Raw genomic sequence first — 16,189 nt, 5'->3', positions numbered from 1 at the left:
AATGAAAATATTTTTCATTACTTTTTACAACTTTTTTCCATTTTTCTGGCAGCTGGTACTATTTCGATAAAATCGGTCGACAATGTCGGTTTCAAAGCAATCCATTCGTCCACCCATTCTCGCACTTCAACATTTCGGAAGCGTGTACCACTCAAGCCGTGCTGCATTGATCTGAACAAGTGGTAATCAGAAGGCGCTATGTCTGGTGAGTACGCTGAGTGAGGAAGTTTCCCATTCGAGCTGCATCAGTGTTTCCTTGACGATTTTTCCAGTGTGTGACTGAGCATTATCGTGAAGAAGAATAACTTTGCGTCTGTTACTCGCTATTGGTGATCTTTTTTGCAATAGCTTATCATTCAATTTGTTCAATTGATGTTTGTAAACATCAGCAGTAACAGTTTCGTTCGGTTTCAGCAGCTTGTAGTACAGCACTCCTTGCTGATTCCACCAAATGCAAAACATTACCTTGACAGTGGATGTTCCGTTTTGGCTGCGATATTGATGGTTGTTCTGGGTCTACTCATGATTTCTTGCGTTTGGAATTGTCGTAGTAGATCCACTTTTCATCACCAGTCACGCCACAGAAAACTCTCTCTTTTTTTGCCTGGCAAGCAAGAAAACCGTGATATTGAAATGGTTGTGAATGGCACTTTCAGTCAATTCATGTGGTACCTATTTTCCTTCTTTTTGGATCTTTCCCATGGCGTGTAAACGTTTGGAAACAGCTGCTTTAGTAACTCCTAGCTCGTTTTCAAGTTCTTCTAACGTTCGAGTTGAGTTTTCATGCAATAAAGCTAGCAATTCATCGTCTTCGGATTTTTTCGGCTGTCCTGGGCGTGATTTGTCATTAACATCAAAATCATTACTTTTGAATAGTCTATACCACTCTTTATATGTTGTATGCAATGGAGCTTCATCACCATAATCTTCTTCAAGTAATCGATGAACTTCTGCTACATTTTTTTTCAAATCAAAGTAGTGCAAAAGCACATGTCGAAAAAACACTTTATTGCGTTCCATTTTTCACGAAGCAAAAAAAAATTATTGTTTACGCAAATAATTGTTTATTTTGACTGAATGTTATCGAGAAATGTCAAAACTAAGAAAAAAATACCAGATGCGTTAGTAATGACTACTAGAACTGTTTACATTGCTATCTAACATTTGCGAGCGGAAACAAAGTTAAGGTCTTATCTTTAACTTTATTAAATTAAAATAGTTAGACCCTAATTATGAGTCAACAAAAGACTCAAACATATTTCTAAATTTAAATGAATTATATCAGTATGTAAAATCTAAAATTAAAAAAGTAAACTATCTTATATATTTACCATATTAAATCATAATAAAATAAATTAATTTAAGGAAAAAAAAGAAACCTATTTATCATGTAGTAAATAAAAGAAATTAGATTGTGAGATCATTGCATTTCTATTAATACAAACACAAGTACGGCTATCAGTGAAGATACAAAAATGTCTGCACAATTGCAATATAAAGTCTATAGCACATAAAATGCATAACTAAACATAAACACAAGACCAATGAGTCAATGAGCATTGAGCATGAAGTCATCATATTGATTTATTCTCATTTTTATTGGTCTTATAATGTTATGCTTATGTGGTATTGTGCATTTCATGTGCTATAGTGTCTTAAGAAAAAATATATCAAGAGTAAAATATTAATAAAAAAAGAAAAATGCAAAGTGGCTCTAACAAAGGTACAATAAGAAGAATAGTATAACCTCACTCTTAATAGGAAATGAGGTTTTTTATTCACTTAAACTTCAATATCAATATGATAAATATTTACGATTTTATTACACACATTTTATTTTCCCACGAATTTAACTATTTGAAACTTATTTTTTATTAATTTTTTGAATGTAATTTTGATGCTACATGGAAATTCATGTTGCATTACAGCAGAAATGGCTATACTACAATAATACATAAACATGAAATATCTGCAGTGTTTGAATGATTCTATACGAGGAATGAGTAAATTGAGCTCATATTTTAAGAAAATGTGCTAACATTTAAATTATTTGAGACAGAATCTTGAATAATGTGTTTTGGGATATAACTACGAGTACTTTAAACGATTAAAAAGGACGTTTATTTTATACAATCATTTAATTTAATAAAATTAAAAATAGCACAAAAGATCTAGTGCCGGTTTTTATAGTCAATCTCATCAATTTGTAATTTTATTTGTTTAAATAATTCTTTAAATTTTTCTTGTAAGTGTTCATAAAAGTTTTGTGTCGTTTTGTATAGTTTACGGTGCCAAATATGTTCAGTCAGTGGTCAAATTAAATGCGTTCAATGATTCCTTTTTTTTCTGAAGTACAGTTAATATATATACGTCATCAGGATGGAAAATTTTCATTATCGTGCGCATTGAGCGTGCAGCGAGCAATAAGCTTACGATGAAACCGATCGTTAATACATATTCGGGGCAATGACCATGCAAAATGAAATCGTGTTTCCATAAAACGGGATGCTTGAAACTGTTTTCAGGTTATTACCTCAGTCAGCGTGAACGCTGACCGGGGGTAATATTTATTAAATTTATTATTAATTGTCATTGCTTCGTCTTCAAATTACGCTTTAGCTGTCATGAATCTCGAATTAATGGTCAGTTTTTAGCTTGTAATTCGCGCAGACTTAAACCGCTAAAATCACTTTTCTGATTCCTGCGTGCAAAATTATTGTTTCTCGTTTCGCACATTTCCCGTGTTTACTCGCGAGTAAGGCACATTTCGTATTATAAAGAATGAGTTACGACATCCTTGTCTATCAAAGCAACGACAACGTCCCATATGGCAGTCGCATGTGCGAAGGAAAAAAAGGCAATTACGCACGCATGTGCACATTACGTGATTACGTCCGTCAGTGTCGTTGTAGAAATACATGTGACGAACAAGCAACTTTTACCTGAACACTATGCGCGACTGTGCGATCATCCTTACTGATATCACGGTACAATGCATCGTGCAAGCTGCATCATCCCGCGTCCTCGCGAAATTGAATTGATGTCTTCGGTATATTTTTATTTATAAATTCACTCGTGATTCTATTCTAAGCTAGATCCAATTAAATCGAAATTCTTATCTGATAAATTCTACAATACATTGCTATTAGAATGTAGGTGCTTTCCAGATGACTAATCGCATTAACATAACGATGTTCATGAATTAATTAGCATAATTAGCATGAGGTATTCTGCACATTTCAAGGTATTTTTTAATTGTTCATTGTAGTAGTTGATTATATATTATAATTATATAATTTTATATAATTTTTATATATAATTTTATATAAGTGTATAATTTTTTAAATGTAATTATTTTAAAAATATTTTATGAAATTATTTGTATACATTATTCTTATAAATAAATTAAATATGCATTATTTGTTTTCGACAAAAGTAATAATTTTTAATAGATATAATTCTTAAAATAATATTCGTTTTTTGAATTAACACATTGTTTAATATTTCTTATTACACTTCGTTACATATATGATACATTTCGGTTTTTTATCATATTATTAAGTGTATGTAAAAGTTTTAGTCTTTTTTTTCAGCCATCGAATTGTAATTGTAATTACTTTAAAGTAACATAGTTTCTCATTGTTTTGTGTTTTTGTAAAGTTGATATTAAACTTTTTAAAACGCTATTTATTATGATTTGATAGTGCACATAACGTTAAAAATAACAGTTGATACAATAAATGACAATAGTACATTATGCAACATGCCGAGCTGTGCCGTTCTCGACTGAGGACGATGTTTTCAATACGAGACGTAGCGAAGCGCGCGTAGCGCAGCCGAGTGCTGAAAACAGCATCCGAAGTCGAGAACGCGCTCGGCCCCAAGTTGCATACAGAATTTTATGCAAAGGAAGTATGCTTTTTGCGGCATTTGAGGGAGAACGAGCGCGTTTTTCTGTTATTGCCTGTCTCGGTTATAGGTTATGAGAGATCAATATACTAGCTTCGCTCATGCATTCAATCCTACGCTCAGCGCATGGGCCACGAAACGTTTAGTTTCTTGACAAAACCATGATTGCGCATGCGAACTGTATGAGAATATTGATTTTGCCGTCCACAAACGACAATATCCCCCACCTCAAAAAATGTCCATTTACGGCCATGTTACCAACTGTCCCAGAATGTCGCGAAAAACGTGCTTTCTTTGCATAAAAAGTTTTATATTCAATTTTCCATACAATATAATTTTCAGCAAAGAAAAAAATGTTGTTAAAACATATGTCCATTTGCTGCTCTGTTTTGGGGAACATATTGTGTCTCAACACGTGCAAATCTTGATTTTATTGCTTTACAGTAATTTTGATGACCGCGTTCTAGACTTCCACGAAAGCTTAAGTCAATAATTTGTAAGTTTTGTTGAATGAAAACCCGTTTAAACGGGAGTGAAACTTGTAGAAGAGCTCAGAATTGACCAAGCAACAGCTTCAAGGCTGTATAAAATAGGAAAAATTTTAAAACTTGGAAAATGGTTGCCGCATAAATTATCACAAAACAATATTATCTTCCAGTTGAATACGCGTTTCATTGCCTTCCAGGTAACGCAAAAAAGATTTTTTGCGAAACTACTGACGATAAAAAGTAGATTATGTAATAATTCTAAAGGCATTCATCAGTGAATCCCGGACAGTACACCAGACAAACCCAAATATTTACGGTCATATACAAATATGACCCTTTTGTGTATTTGTTGGGATGCGAAAAATACAATTTATTAGTTCTTTCGGCTGACAAGTGAAACGATTCATAATACAGTTGTCAATTAAATGATTTGGCTAACAAAATTGAACAGAAAAAGCCATTTATTGGGTAAAGGACTTGGAAAGTCATTTTGTTGTCGTGCAACAATTTTATATGTATATATATATATATATATATATATATATATATATATATATATATATATATATATATATATATATATATATATATATATATGTCGTAAGCAAATAGCAATTTTAGGAAAATAGTATCTGACTAGGCAAATAGCATTTGCCTGGTCAAATAGCTTAGAATTAAAACACAAAATGCTTGCTTTAAAAACCCAATAATTATAGAATTTTTGTGTTTTTCAAGCAGGCATGTTGTGTATTTAAAGTAGAGAATTAAAAACACAAAATGCCTGCTTTAAAAACACAAAAATTATGTAATTTATTCTAACCTAACCTAACCTGGCAAATGCTATTTTGCCTAGTCAGATACTATTTTCTTAAAATTGCTATTTGCCTGCGACATATACACTATTAAAAAAAATATAGAACACTTTCCAGACATCAAAAATTAGGCTATTTTCAAATGGCTGTAGCTCGGCAAAAAATCATCGCAGATAAAAAATGAAAAAAGCATTTTGAAGCTTAAAGTTTCAATTTTAACGCTGAATTGACAGATTTTTAAAATTCTTTTAACTTCCTTGTCTTATGCAGTAAAAAAGCACACCTTGTTTTGTTGTTTAAAATTTTGTATCTTTGAGCTCGATAAATAAATTTTTTTTTCAAATAATTCAAGTAAAGCTTTATAAACTATAACATTTTGCCTACAAAATGCTTTTTTTTTAATTTTTCTACAATTTTTTTTGACCGAGTTACGCAACTTTGAAGCTAAACCTGCATTTTTTACAAATGTTATCCGTACTCCGTGAAAAATCATTGTAGACAAAAAATTAAAAAAGCATTTTGAAGCTTGCAGTTTCAGCTTTAATATGATATCAATGCTTTTCAAAAATTTTCTCAGTTTCTCAGTGCTAAGTCCCAAAAAAGATATACTGTTTTTTCCTTAAAATTATGTATTTTTGACAGCCTGTAGCTCAATAAAAAATTTTTTTCTCGACAATTCCAATGCAATACAAGTACTATAAAGTATGACTTTTTCTCTAAAAAATGCTTTTTTTTTTAATTTTCTTATGATTTTTTTTGACCGAGTTACAAGATTTCGAAGAAATACATTTTTTACATTTTTTGGAAAAATGACGATTATTGTTGATATTAGCACAATATTAAACACACACACACACACACACACACACACACACACACACACACACACACACACACACACACACACACACACACACACGATATGCAAAAATCCGACTGGCAACTTCTACGTGGTGTACATGGTGTAATGTTAATGTCGGCAGTAAACGTCAAGGAAGTTAAAAGAACTATAAAAATCTATTGATAGAGCGTTAAAGTTGAAACTTTAATCTTCAAAATTCTTTTTTTATTTATTATTTACAATGATTTTTCGCCGAGTTACAGCCATTTGAAAATAACCCAATTTTTGGTGTCTGGAAAGTGTCCTCTATTTTTTTGATATAATTATATTAAAAAAAAAAAAAAAAAAAAAAAAAAATATATATATATATATGTATATATTAGGCCCGTATTTAGAACGCAATTATGAAGATGTTATTGCGTCTTTTATCGTCTTATTATTGTTTTACATATAATAAACGATAAAGATAAAATGGCAAAAAATGTAACACTAGGGTTACATTCTAAAACATCCTCTACAAGGAAAATTTGGCTCGATATAATATAGTATACGTTACGTGTACTATATATTTCGAGTAAAACTTTTCTTGGAAAAAACGTTTTGGAATCTAATCTATGTTTATAAGTATTTTCTGAATACATGTCATTATATATTAGCGATGTATTAGATGCGTTAAAGAAAAAATAAATACTTTTAAACATGTTCATCTGTCAATGAATACATATGTGTCTTTTTCATGTCATTACTTATTACTACATAAATCCGACAAAGCCTGCTAGTGTTGTGACGACAAATCACGTCGCAATGTTTCAACAACGAATGTTGCTCACATGCGCATCATATGCCGACTCAATTGTTGCAAATATGTTGATATACTTATCAATACGCAGACGTGAGACGGTACTAAACCAACATAATACTGACGCGGCGACGTTTCGATATTTTGGGATAAATATGGATTGGCCATTTGTTTTTTGTATTTCATTTAATAACTATTGAAATTAAACTTACTAATCCTTTTGAATCCATCATTATGGATCATTATTTGTTTTTGGTAATATATCCAATGTATAATATAATGACAATGCGAACAATTCGCTTGAATTTATGCGTGCTATTAAAACGACCTAGCAAACAAAAATTAATTAAAATTAATGGATAGAATTGAATTCATTTCGACATTTTCGAATTCACGCTTCAGATTTTTTGAATTTATTTGGATTAAAAAATAATATAGTATAGTTTAGTATAATGTAATAATACAATATGTAAGGATATGAATATATCCGAATTCAAAAAGATAAATAGTGCATTTCGTATTTCAATCCATTTAAATTCATTTAAATCCAAAAATACTTTGGGATTCTAAAGTGAAAATTCGGATAAATTAAAATGAAAATTGCAATTTTCAATTAAATGTGAATTAATTTTTGTTTGCTGGACGTATAAGAAACAAATTCAGTGTATTTAGTTTAGTTTATATAAAATCTTTATCTTTTCACGAATTCAAAAACTTGATTCATACGGATTTAGTTAATTCAGTTATTTCTCGTTTGCTAGGTCATTCTCGATGGTGCAGCTTGGCACGTGTTCCTTGTGTGCAATTGCATACGCATTCCAATCACGCGATATGCAGCGGAACTCAGAATTAATGGAGAGTAGGTGCTTTGTCGTGTGCGCACCTCGACCTCGTGTGGCCTTGTCTTTCAATTAAAGGCGGTGCTGATGGTAGACACGTCGAGTCAATTTTACACCGCCCACCGTCCTTCGGACACGACGTTTGTTGCGAACAAACGCGGTTACGGATTACCACGCCTTGCTTACTCGCTTGTTGCTTGTTACACAGTCTTCAAAACCACGTCAGCGGCCGTGACACTGTTGAGATACATACATTGTATCTCACTGTACGACATAATTCTCGACAAAACTCATTCGGAGTGGAGTCGTTTCTGGCATGTTAATTTCTGGACAATGCTAATTCAAGTTTTCGAAGATGTAACAAATGCTCGTTGATCAATGCTTTGAGATATTGGAGAATCGATATCAACATCAAGATTTTCTCAGATATAATTACGGTAAATAAAATCCGCACCGGAACGTAAGCATATACACACGTTTGCAGAAATTACAGTCTTAGTTTTCTCTATAATATTTTTGAATACATCTCTTACGTATATATAATCAATAATTGGATCTTAAAAAGCGACGTTTTGATTACATTATGTTATTTCAACGCACGAGAATAACTTCTACCGATGATAACATGACTTTTACATTGAATTACAGTTATTGAAAGCAATAAATTTAAAAGTATCGGAGGAAATTTCGGATTAGAAATTGTTTTTAAATTTATAGAATTAAATCGATATACGTTTCAATACATTTTCACTAATAGAATTTCGCGTATTAATTGTGGCATTAATTTTCCAATGGACTTTTCATTCATTTCTAATAATAAGATTTTGATAATAATGCTAACAATTTCTCGGTAACAAGTCATCAATATGTCTTCTTATTTACTTTTATTATCTCGACAAGAAAATCTCGATAACAGCGGTCTCGATAGTAGTTTATTTTTTAATCGAGTGTTATGCAAATACAAATATTTACGAATGCTTCATTAGTTTTGCTGAGGAGTACGTGTTATTATGCGAATGGTAAAAAACTTGGGCAAGTCATGACATACGCGATATATCGTTCAACAAGACTCATCGAGTGATGTCGAAAGTATGAATTGTCGAAACAGTTTGAAGAATAAGATGGCAATCATCCAACATTGAAAAGTCACTGGGTAGTTCCATGATGCCAGCGCCTGTGTAATACGTTTATAAACATCGACATAGTCCTAGTTTACACCGAGCACTTGATACGCGTACTAACTAGTAATTTGCTATTAAATTATCTTAATTTCGGAAATAAATTAAAAAAATAGTATATTAAGTTGGTACAATATGAATCGAGATAATTAAATATATGTATTATGTATACACGCATTGTCGAAAGTAAGATAAATTAATAGAAAGTTACGAGTTAGTACGCGTATCAAGTGCTCGGTGTAAACTAGACCATAGTCGGCATCTGCTATATAACGTTTTGTCTAATGCGGCGCGTTTGTTTTTGCCATCTGTCATCAGACTGATATTTTGTAAATGACATTATAGATAAGTAATCTTATTAAAATCATTTACATACGTAATTTTTCTGGTTAAAAAATTGTAATAAAATTGTAATAAAATTATATAATAAAATTTCGATATTTTATTGAATTTTATGTTTGATTTGAAACAGTGATCAAAATTTCATGAAAGATCAATAAATAATAAATTATAATAAAACAGTAACCATAGATTATTGAAATTTGAATAAAATGTCATTAATTCATTAATACAGAATATCTGCAATTTTTCATTGTAATTTTATCAAAAATTCTTGACAATTTTAATAAAATTTCCTTATTATTTTTTTAAATATTATTATCATTATTTTTTTGAAATAATATTAATTACTCATTTTTCATTGAAATTTTATACACTTTTATTGACTTCTGGTCTAAAATATTGTCTGCTTTTTATTAAATACGAAAAACGTTATCAACAAAATAATCAAAATTGAGTTTTTCTATTAAGGTTGAAATCTTAAGAAATAAGTAGAACACAATGTCGTTCGGTGTAAATTAAAATTTTGGTGTGTTAGTTATGTAATAAGATAATGAAATAAAATCACTCTTTTCATTTTCCCGCGAATATAGCATTTGACATCCTTGTAATGGTGGATCTTAATTCAGGCACGTGCGGTGCATGATTTTAAATAAACGAATAATGCTTTGCAGCGCTCTCTCTGTAAGAACAAGTCTCATGCGAAAATCTTACGTCGATACGAATTATACATTTACGTATGTACACGCAATTTGTAGAAGCCAGCACAGTTGCAGCTGCATGCCTCCAAGAGAGGTACCCGTGTATTCTTAGCAGCATTAGGTGTATTACTTATGGCACGCGCAGTTTATCTACGGCAATATAAAATTTCCTTTTCCAGTACTCACCATTGATCGCAGTATTATGAGACATCCGTGTTGGTTTGATGTTTCTGCGAGATCTTCTAGATCGTTGCCTCCTAACATTTCGTGACCATCGACGACCGAGCTTCTTTTTGCTTGATGCGATTTGTCCCTCAGTCCCTCTTTCGCTGAAATTTGAGGTTTACATGTATTCGCTGCAATCGTATAGAATTTATTTTATTATAACAGCATTTAATTCAAACAGCTAACGTTATCCGAGGGACATTCTGAAAACATTCTTAGCACGTCAAATCGCTCTTAAAACGTATTCTGGACATCCTTTAGTATGTCTTTAGTCCAGAATAGTCTTGAGCAGTCTCGAACACTTATCGTCGTTTGTCAATGCTATAATTATCTAAGGCTCGATAGCGTCGCATTAATCATGTTAAATGCTTGTTCATCTCCATGCGGAATGCAGTGATAACGATGTTTAACATGACATCGTTTTTAATCGCGCTGCGCTATGTGATGATAATGTTTCTTGTATCGTGTTTTTGAAACACTTGTGGTGAACGATTCGCTATGCGTATATATTAACTTAGAGGGTCTAATAATGATTAATCGCTTTTGAGCGAGGTGAAGTCAATTAGCTACGCTGTTTTCAATTCCGCTTCGTTATCGCTACCGCTAACACAGCCGCACAAATGTCTTTCTTTGAAGCGTACATACCAAGGCGATAAGCTGTGCACGCATCGAGCGAATTTCTTTTGCGATAAAAAAATACCTTACTTGTGCTTTTTACACAATGCTCTCAACATAATTTTCGAAATAAAATCGTGGTCTTTCAACAATCGCCTTTTATTTTATTTACAAAAAGAGACTACTGGGTTAAGGGAGGGATTTCGGGCCCCGAGTATAATCGATTGTCACATAGGGCAAAATACACATCCAGATACAAGAAAATTTTGTGCCAAATTTTATTTCAAAAAACTCATACAAAATTTTGAGATATTGCAAGAAATGTGATTCTTCATTAATATTTTTTTCTGCTAAAAATTAACTTTTATAAAAAAAATTCATCATTATAATGGATATCCATATATATAAATTTAAATTTTCTTGTCGTTCTTTGCTGAAAATTCTGTTTTAAAATAAATCCAGAATTTTAAATGGCTTTTTCTCTAGATTAAAAGAATTGGTCACGTCTATCAAAATTCAGTAGATACATCATATGATATAGGGCTATTCCGCGCAAAGCAGATCAGTCATCTCTCAGTAATTTTTAAAATTTGGCACATTTGCAGTACTTTGGGAGATAAAATTTTGTGCAAAAGGATTTTGTTTAATTGCAAAATTAATCAAGATATGAGCAATTAAAAATTTGACTAGCATTTTGTTTAAAAAGTCATAATTCTGTTGCTAATAACGGTAATTCAATTCTTTTGTTTTTAATTTTCGCAGAAAATGTTTTAGTTTACAAGAAAAATATAACTATTAAAAAAAATTTTTTTATTGTTTATTTAACAATAAACTTTTTAACAATTTTTTAAATAATCAGGGAGAGAATAAAAAAATCTGGAAAAATAATTTTTATATACTTTAAGTTTTTCTACAGTTTAGAAAAAAATTTAAAAGATGTGTTTTGCCTCGTTTTCGAGAAAAAAATTTTTGAAGTTATCGATGGGTGGAAAACTTAATCTTTTCGACGGCGGGCGCGCGTACGCGGCGTTATGTTGTTATTGGACACAAAACAGACGACAACGGTAGCATTTAGCAAAGTTTTTCTTTTGCTATTAATTGTTATTAATAATAACTTGCAAATTTTGCATTATTTAATATATACTATATACACTTCAATCAATAATTAGCGAAATAGTAGATACAAAAATATTAACAATAAGTATCATTACAAATGTAATTATGTAAAACTATTTATAACATTGAAAATATTATTTTGTTGCAAAAGATTATCGCATAATTTTGCGTGTAACACATTGATTCAAGAGTGAAATAATTTTGTATTTTATCGTGTTTTTAAGTCCGGTAAACGACGCACAATTTAGAGAAAGTTTTCATATTGAAGTAATTATTTAATAAAAATTAATTGTAGTTTTACTGATAATCTGTAGTTTATACACACATTACATATATTATATACAGATCTTTAATATTGCAGTCTGTATACGGAAGACTTATGTGTACATCCCAGTAAACAATTTGTCAGCAAACTGACGCCAAATTGACACCAAATTCATTCAAATTTTGATAACAAGTCCGTTATCATCTGTGTTAGCATTAGACTTTTGTTTTGCAGGCAAAATCTGCATACATACTTAGACAGCAAAATTTGTACCAATATCCGCATAGCGCTATTTGATAACAAATTTGTAGCAAAAATCAAGCAAGTTTTGCGTAGCATTGTTTGGCGACAAATTGACGGTAAAAACTGTAAGTTTTGTGTAGCACTGTCCAGCAAACAAAAATCGAACTTTGTTTGTATCATACAATCATGTCTTGTGCACGCATAGGTAATAGACAATATAAAAACATGACACATATATCCGAGCTTTAATTATAAACTTTGGTTATATATTGTATATAACAAGTCCTGACAAATTTTATATATAGTATGAGAGAAGAAACTACCTAGCGGTAGTCCTGTAATTATTGTAGTCAGCGTAGATCTTGTTTCAACAATATGATAACACTGCGCTAGACAGATTTGCTCGTTTTCTGTTAATAATTTACCGAATTGCATTCTGCAGATCTTACTCGGTTTTTGCTACTAATTAGCTGATTATAGGAATATATTTGTTTATAATTTGCTGTCAAATTATGTCAGCCACTTTTGTTACATGTCAGTTAGCTTTTTGTTATATATCTGTTAGCTTTCGGATATCGTGTATCAAATTCTGTATTTTTGTATTCTTTTTGCCAATAAAATTTGTAGCAAGATTTTATAAGATCTGACAAACTGAGTACATTTGCACATATTTTGTAATATGTTTAATTTATTTTGAATAAATATATAATTTTATAACAAAACACTATGTTTTTTAAATTAAAAATTTTTAAACATTTATTTTTGTAGTGAGCTACATTACCATCTGTTCCTCTTTTATTCATTATGTAACATTAGTATATTTTTATAAACAATATTTAATTTAATAATTATGTCATACTTTTGAGTCTAGTATTTATTGAAGAATAGTTTGATGAATATAATTGTAAAGTTTTCAATTTAAAATATTGATTATTAATAAAATTATTGTATAAATGTAAATGGATGGCTATAATATCACCTTCTCCTCTACTTATTTGAAGTATTAAAAGCATTGACAGGTTTCCATCCAAAATAGTTAAAATAAATAATTAATTATCTGCCAATTCAATATTACTAGTATTAAATTTTGGTAAGGGTTGTCGCAAAAAATAAAATGAATAAATAAATAAATAAATAAATAAATAAGTAAATAAATAAATAAATAAATATATATATAGTTACATACTTAAAGTATGTAAGCCATATATACTATACATACTTACCACGGATCATTAGTTTGACAAGGACAGGGCGATGCGCACGAGGCTTCTTCCAGGTCCTCCCACTCGGATTCCTTACCGTTTGTCGAGGTCAGTCCTAAGACAGAACCAGGTATGGAGCCGGCGTAAAGGCTATTGACACGTTCTTCACTGGGTGGCAGGCCGACGTCGTCATACACACCCAGCTCATCTGGCTCCTTCTCGCTCAGATGACTTTCACAGTCTACGCTGGAGTATTCATTGTTTGTTGCTGAGAAATACTGATCATCGTTCATTGTCGAAGCGAAAAACGTCGTCTCCAACGTGCGATCCTTAGACATTGCTCGCAATTCTACAAGTGGATCCTTGCACGATGCCTCGTCGTTGGTTTCCGGAATCAGGTAATCGCTTTCATCGATGGTTTTCGAATTGTCTTGTTTGAAACTGGGCGGCATCACGTCATCGTAAATCTCTTCAGAGTCCTCTTTAGCGTCAACAATTGGCGCGTCGATTTCAAGGCGAGCAATCGGCGGACCCACATCGTCGTAGTCAGATTTCTGACAAGAGATTTATCATGCATTTTTTTGTAATGCTTAGTGACACATAGAAAAAGTGTAAATAGTTAGTAAGCAAATTAACCAATCACAGCCGAAAACATAAGCAGTAAATCAAATATGTTGATTTTTTTATTGCTAACATTTTACAACTTAAGTTTTTCTGTGCCCTTAGCTTAATCTGAAGAAACAAGCGATTTATGTTGCATTTGCGCGAATACATGCGTGCATCAACAAAAACCGTTAACTTTTTTTATGTGAAAAGGAACGGCGCGTGCAGGTATGGCTCTGAAAGCGAAATTTTAGAAGTGTATCGAATTACGTATCGTTCGTGACACCCTATTTCCGCCACTAATTTGCAAGCATGCAGCAGGTATCGCGCGGTGGGAATCGATTATTCGACATTCCGTTTCACTTTCGCTGATGGTTGCCAATTTGATGCACTACACGATTTAGCAATCGTCTGAGAGGCAAGCTTGTGCGTCAATATTTGCGAATACTTTTTTTCGCTTGAAAATGCATAATAATAATAATAATAGGATTAATAATTATAATTATATTTTGGTTCAATTTAAAATTGTGTTTCATGAAAAGTAATGGCACGCATGTTTGAAGGATAAAAAATTTATATAAAATGAAATATAACAAATATTATTGAAATTCTGTGTTTCTTTGCTTTTTTCTCTATTTAATTGTGTTAATAATTATAGTTCAGCTAAAGCTTGTATTCTCGGTAATCTAGTTGAATTAATTTTCAGACTCATTTCAGGCATTTGCTCTATTCTATCTTTTTACTCTATACAGCAATTTTGCACGTAGACGTAATGTTTTAACTACTTCATTTACACAAAATAAAGGATTCTTCTTCGATAAAAAAAAAGTTGGGCTTCCAGAGCTGTCGCACAGGAAATTTGTTACTTCAAAATATTCATATTGTTTCACAATTTGTCTAGAACTACATTCACGGAAATTAATTTCCATTTCATCGAGGTTCAAGATAACGGAATCTTATTGTATATAATAAATTGTACCGCTTGAGCAATGAAGTTCGACGGTCCAACGTCATCATATTCCTCGCTATCGGTGCCCTCGTTGTTTTCTTTCGAGGCGTGGCACGTAGTGATTGAATTGGGTTTATCATTTGGTAAAGTCGTTTTCGCCCCTTGATTACTCCACAGAAAGCTGCAATTCGCCCGTGGCAGTACCGCAGGTAAAGACTCACAGACCGGCTCATACGTCTCTACCGATGAATCGACCTGATTCCCAGTCGCGATTTTCACCATTTGGCCAAACTCCAAAACTTTCGCCGCTTGTGAGTCTCTCGAGAACTCGCTCTGTATCTCCGCGTAGTTTGTTTGATCGCTCTTATCTGCAAGAGAATCCGTCGTCAAAATCTTACCTTATAGATATTGCTATACATTATCAGAGATGCTACCTTTGTGTGAACAGAGAGATAGCGCTTGGCTTCGTATTTTTGTATAAAGCGTTTTAAATGTTATTTTAGCAGTAAATTGCAAGAATAACGAAAAAATTATTTGTATAAATATTTGACTATTTGACATTGTTGTCGAGTTACAGGCAGTATATATTTCAATAATTCAAAATTGTGCTAAAGTTGGAAACTGAAATAGTAATCAATTTTATTCGTTGTTAGTTATATATTTATTTATTATCTATAACTAATTATTATTAATATTTCAGATTTTATGTGTGATATTATATCATTATTACAATATATAACCGTTTGTAAATGAATAAATTAGTTTATAAAAAGAATTATTAAAATATAAAACTATAACTTAAAAAAACAGGGACAAATATTTATATAAACTTTTATTAGTTTTATGCTTTTTTTATTCTTAAAACTCATATGTTTTAAAACCTCCTGTATATTTGTTTTGCTATACGATATTGCTCAGATCAAAACGACTCTATAAAATTGATTCTTTTCATTCCGTTTAACAAAATTTTAGTTATGTAAAATTATAAAAAGGTGTTCAATTTATTATCAATTGTAGTATTGTTAATTTTTTATTTTTTTGTAAAGTAACATACTCTATTGCAAC

General features: G+C 31.4%; 1 protein-coding gene across 1 annotated transcript in view; it reads right to left on the bottom strand.

The window, feature by feature from the left end:
- The window catches only part of LOC105205641, an 87,208-nt gene that overhangs the window by 52,375 nt on the left and 18,644 nt on the right, over positions 1-16,189 (bottom strand). The window contains exons 4-6 of the mRNA XM_011175063.3: positions 15,155-15,492; positions 13,594-14,126; positions 10,093-10,235 (exon numbers count right to left, since the gene is read on the bottom strand). Coding sequence (XP_011173365.2) covers positions 10,093-10,235; positions 13,594-14,126; positions 15,155-15,492 — 1,014 coding nt within the window. The remainder of the gene's footprint in view (positions 1-10,092; positions 10,236-13,593; positions 14,127-15,154; positions 15,493-16,189) is intronic.

This window comes from Solenopsis invicta, chromosome 1, assembly GCF_016802725.1.
Source record: "Solenopsis invicta isolate M01_SB chromosome 1, UNIL_Sinv_3.0, whole genome shotgun sequence".
NCBI lineage: Eukaryota > Metazoa > Arthropoda > Insecta > Hymenoptera > Formicidae > Solenopsis > Solenopsis invicta.
This window is presented reverse-complemented; position numbering and strand designations above follow the sequence as displayed.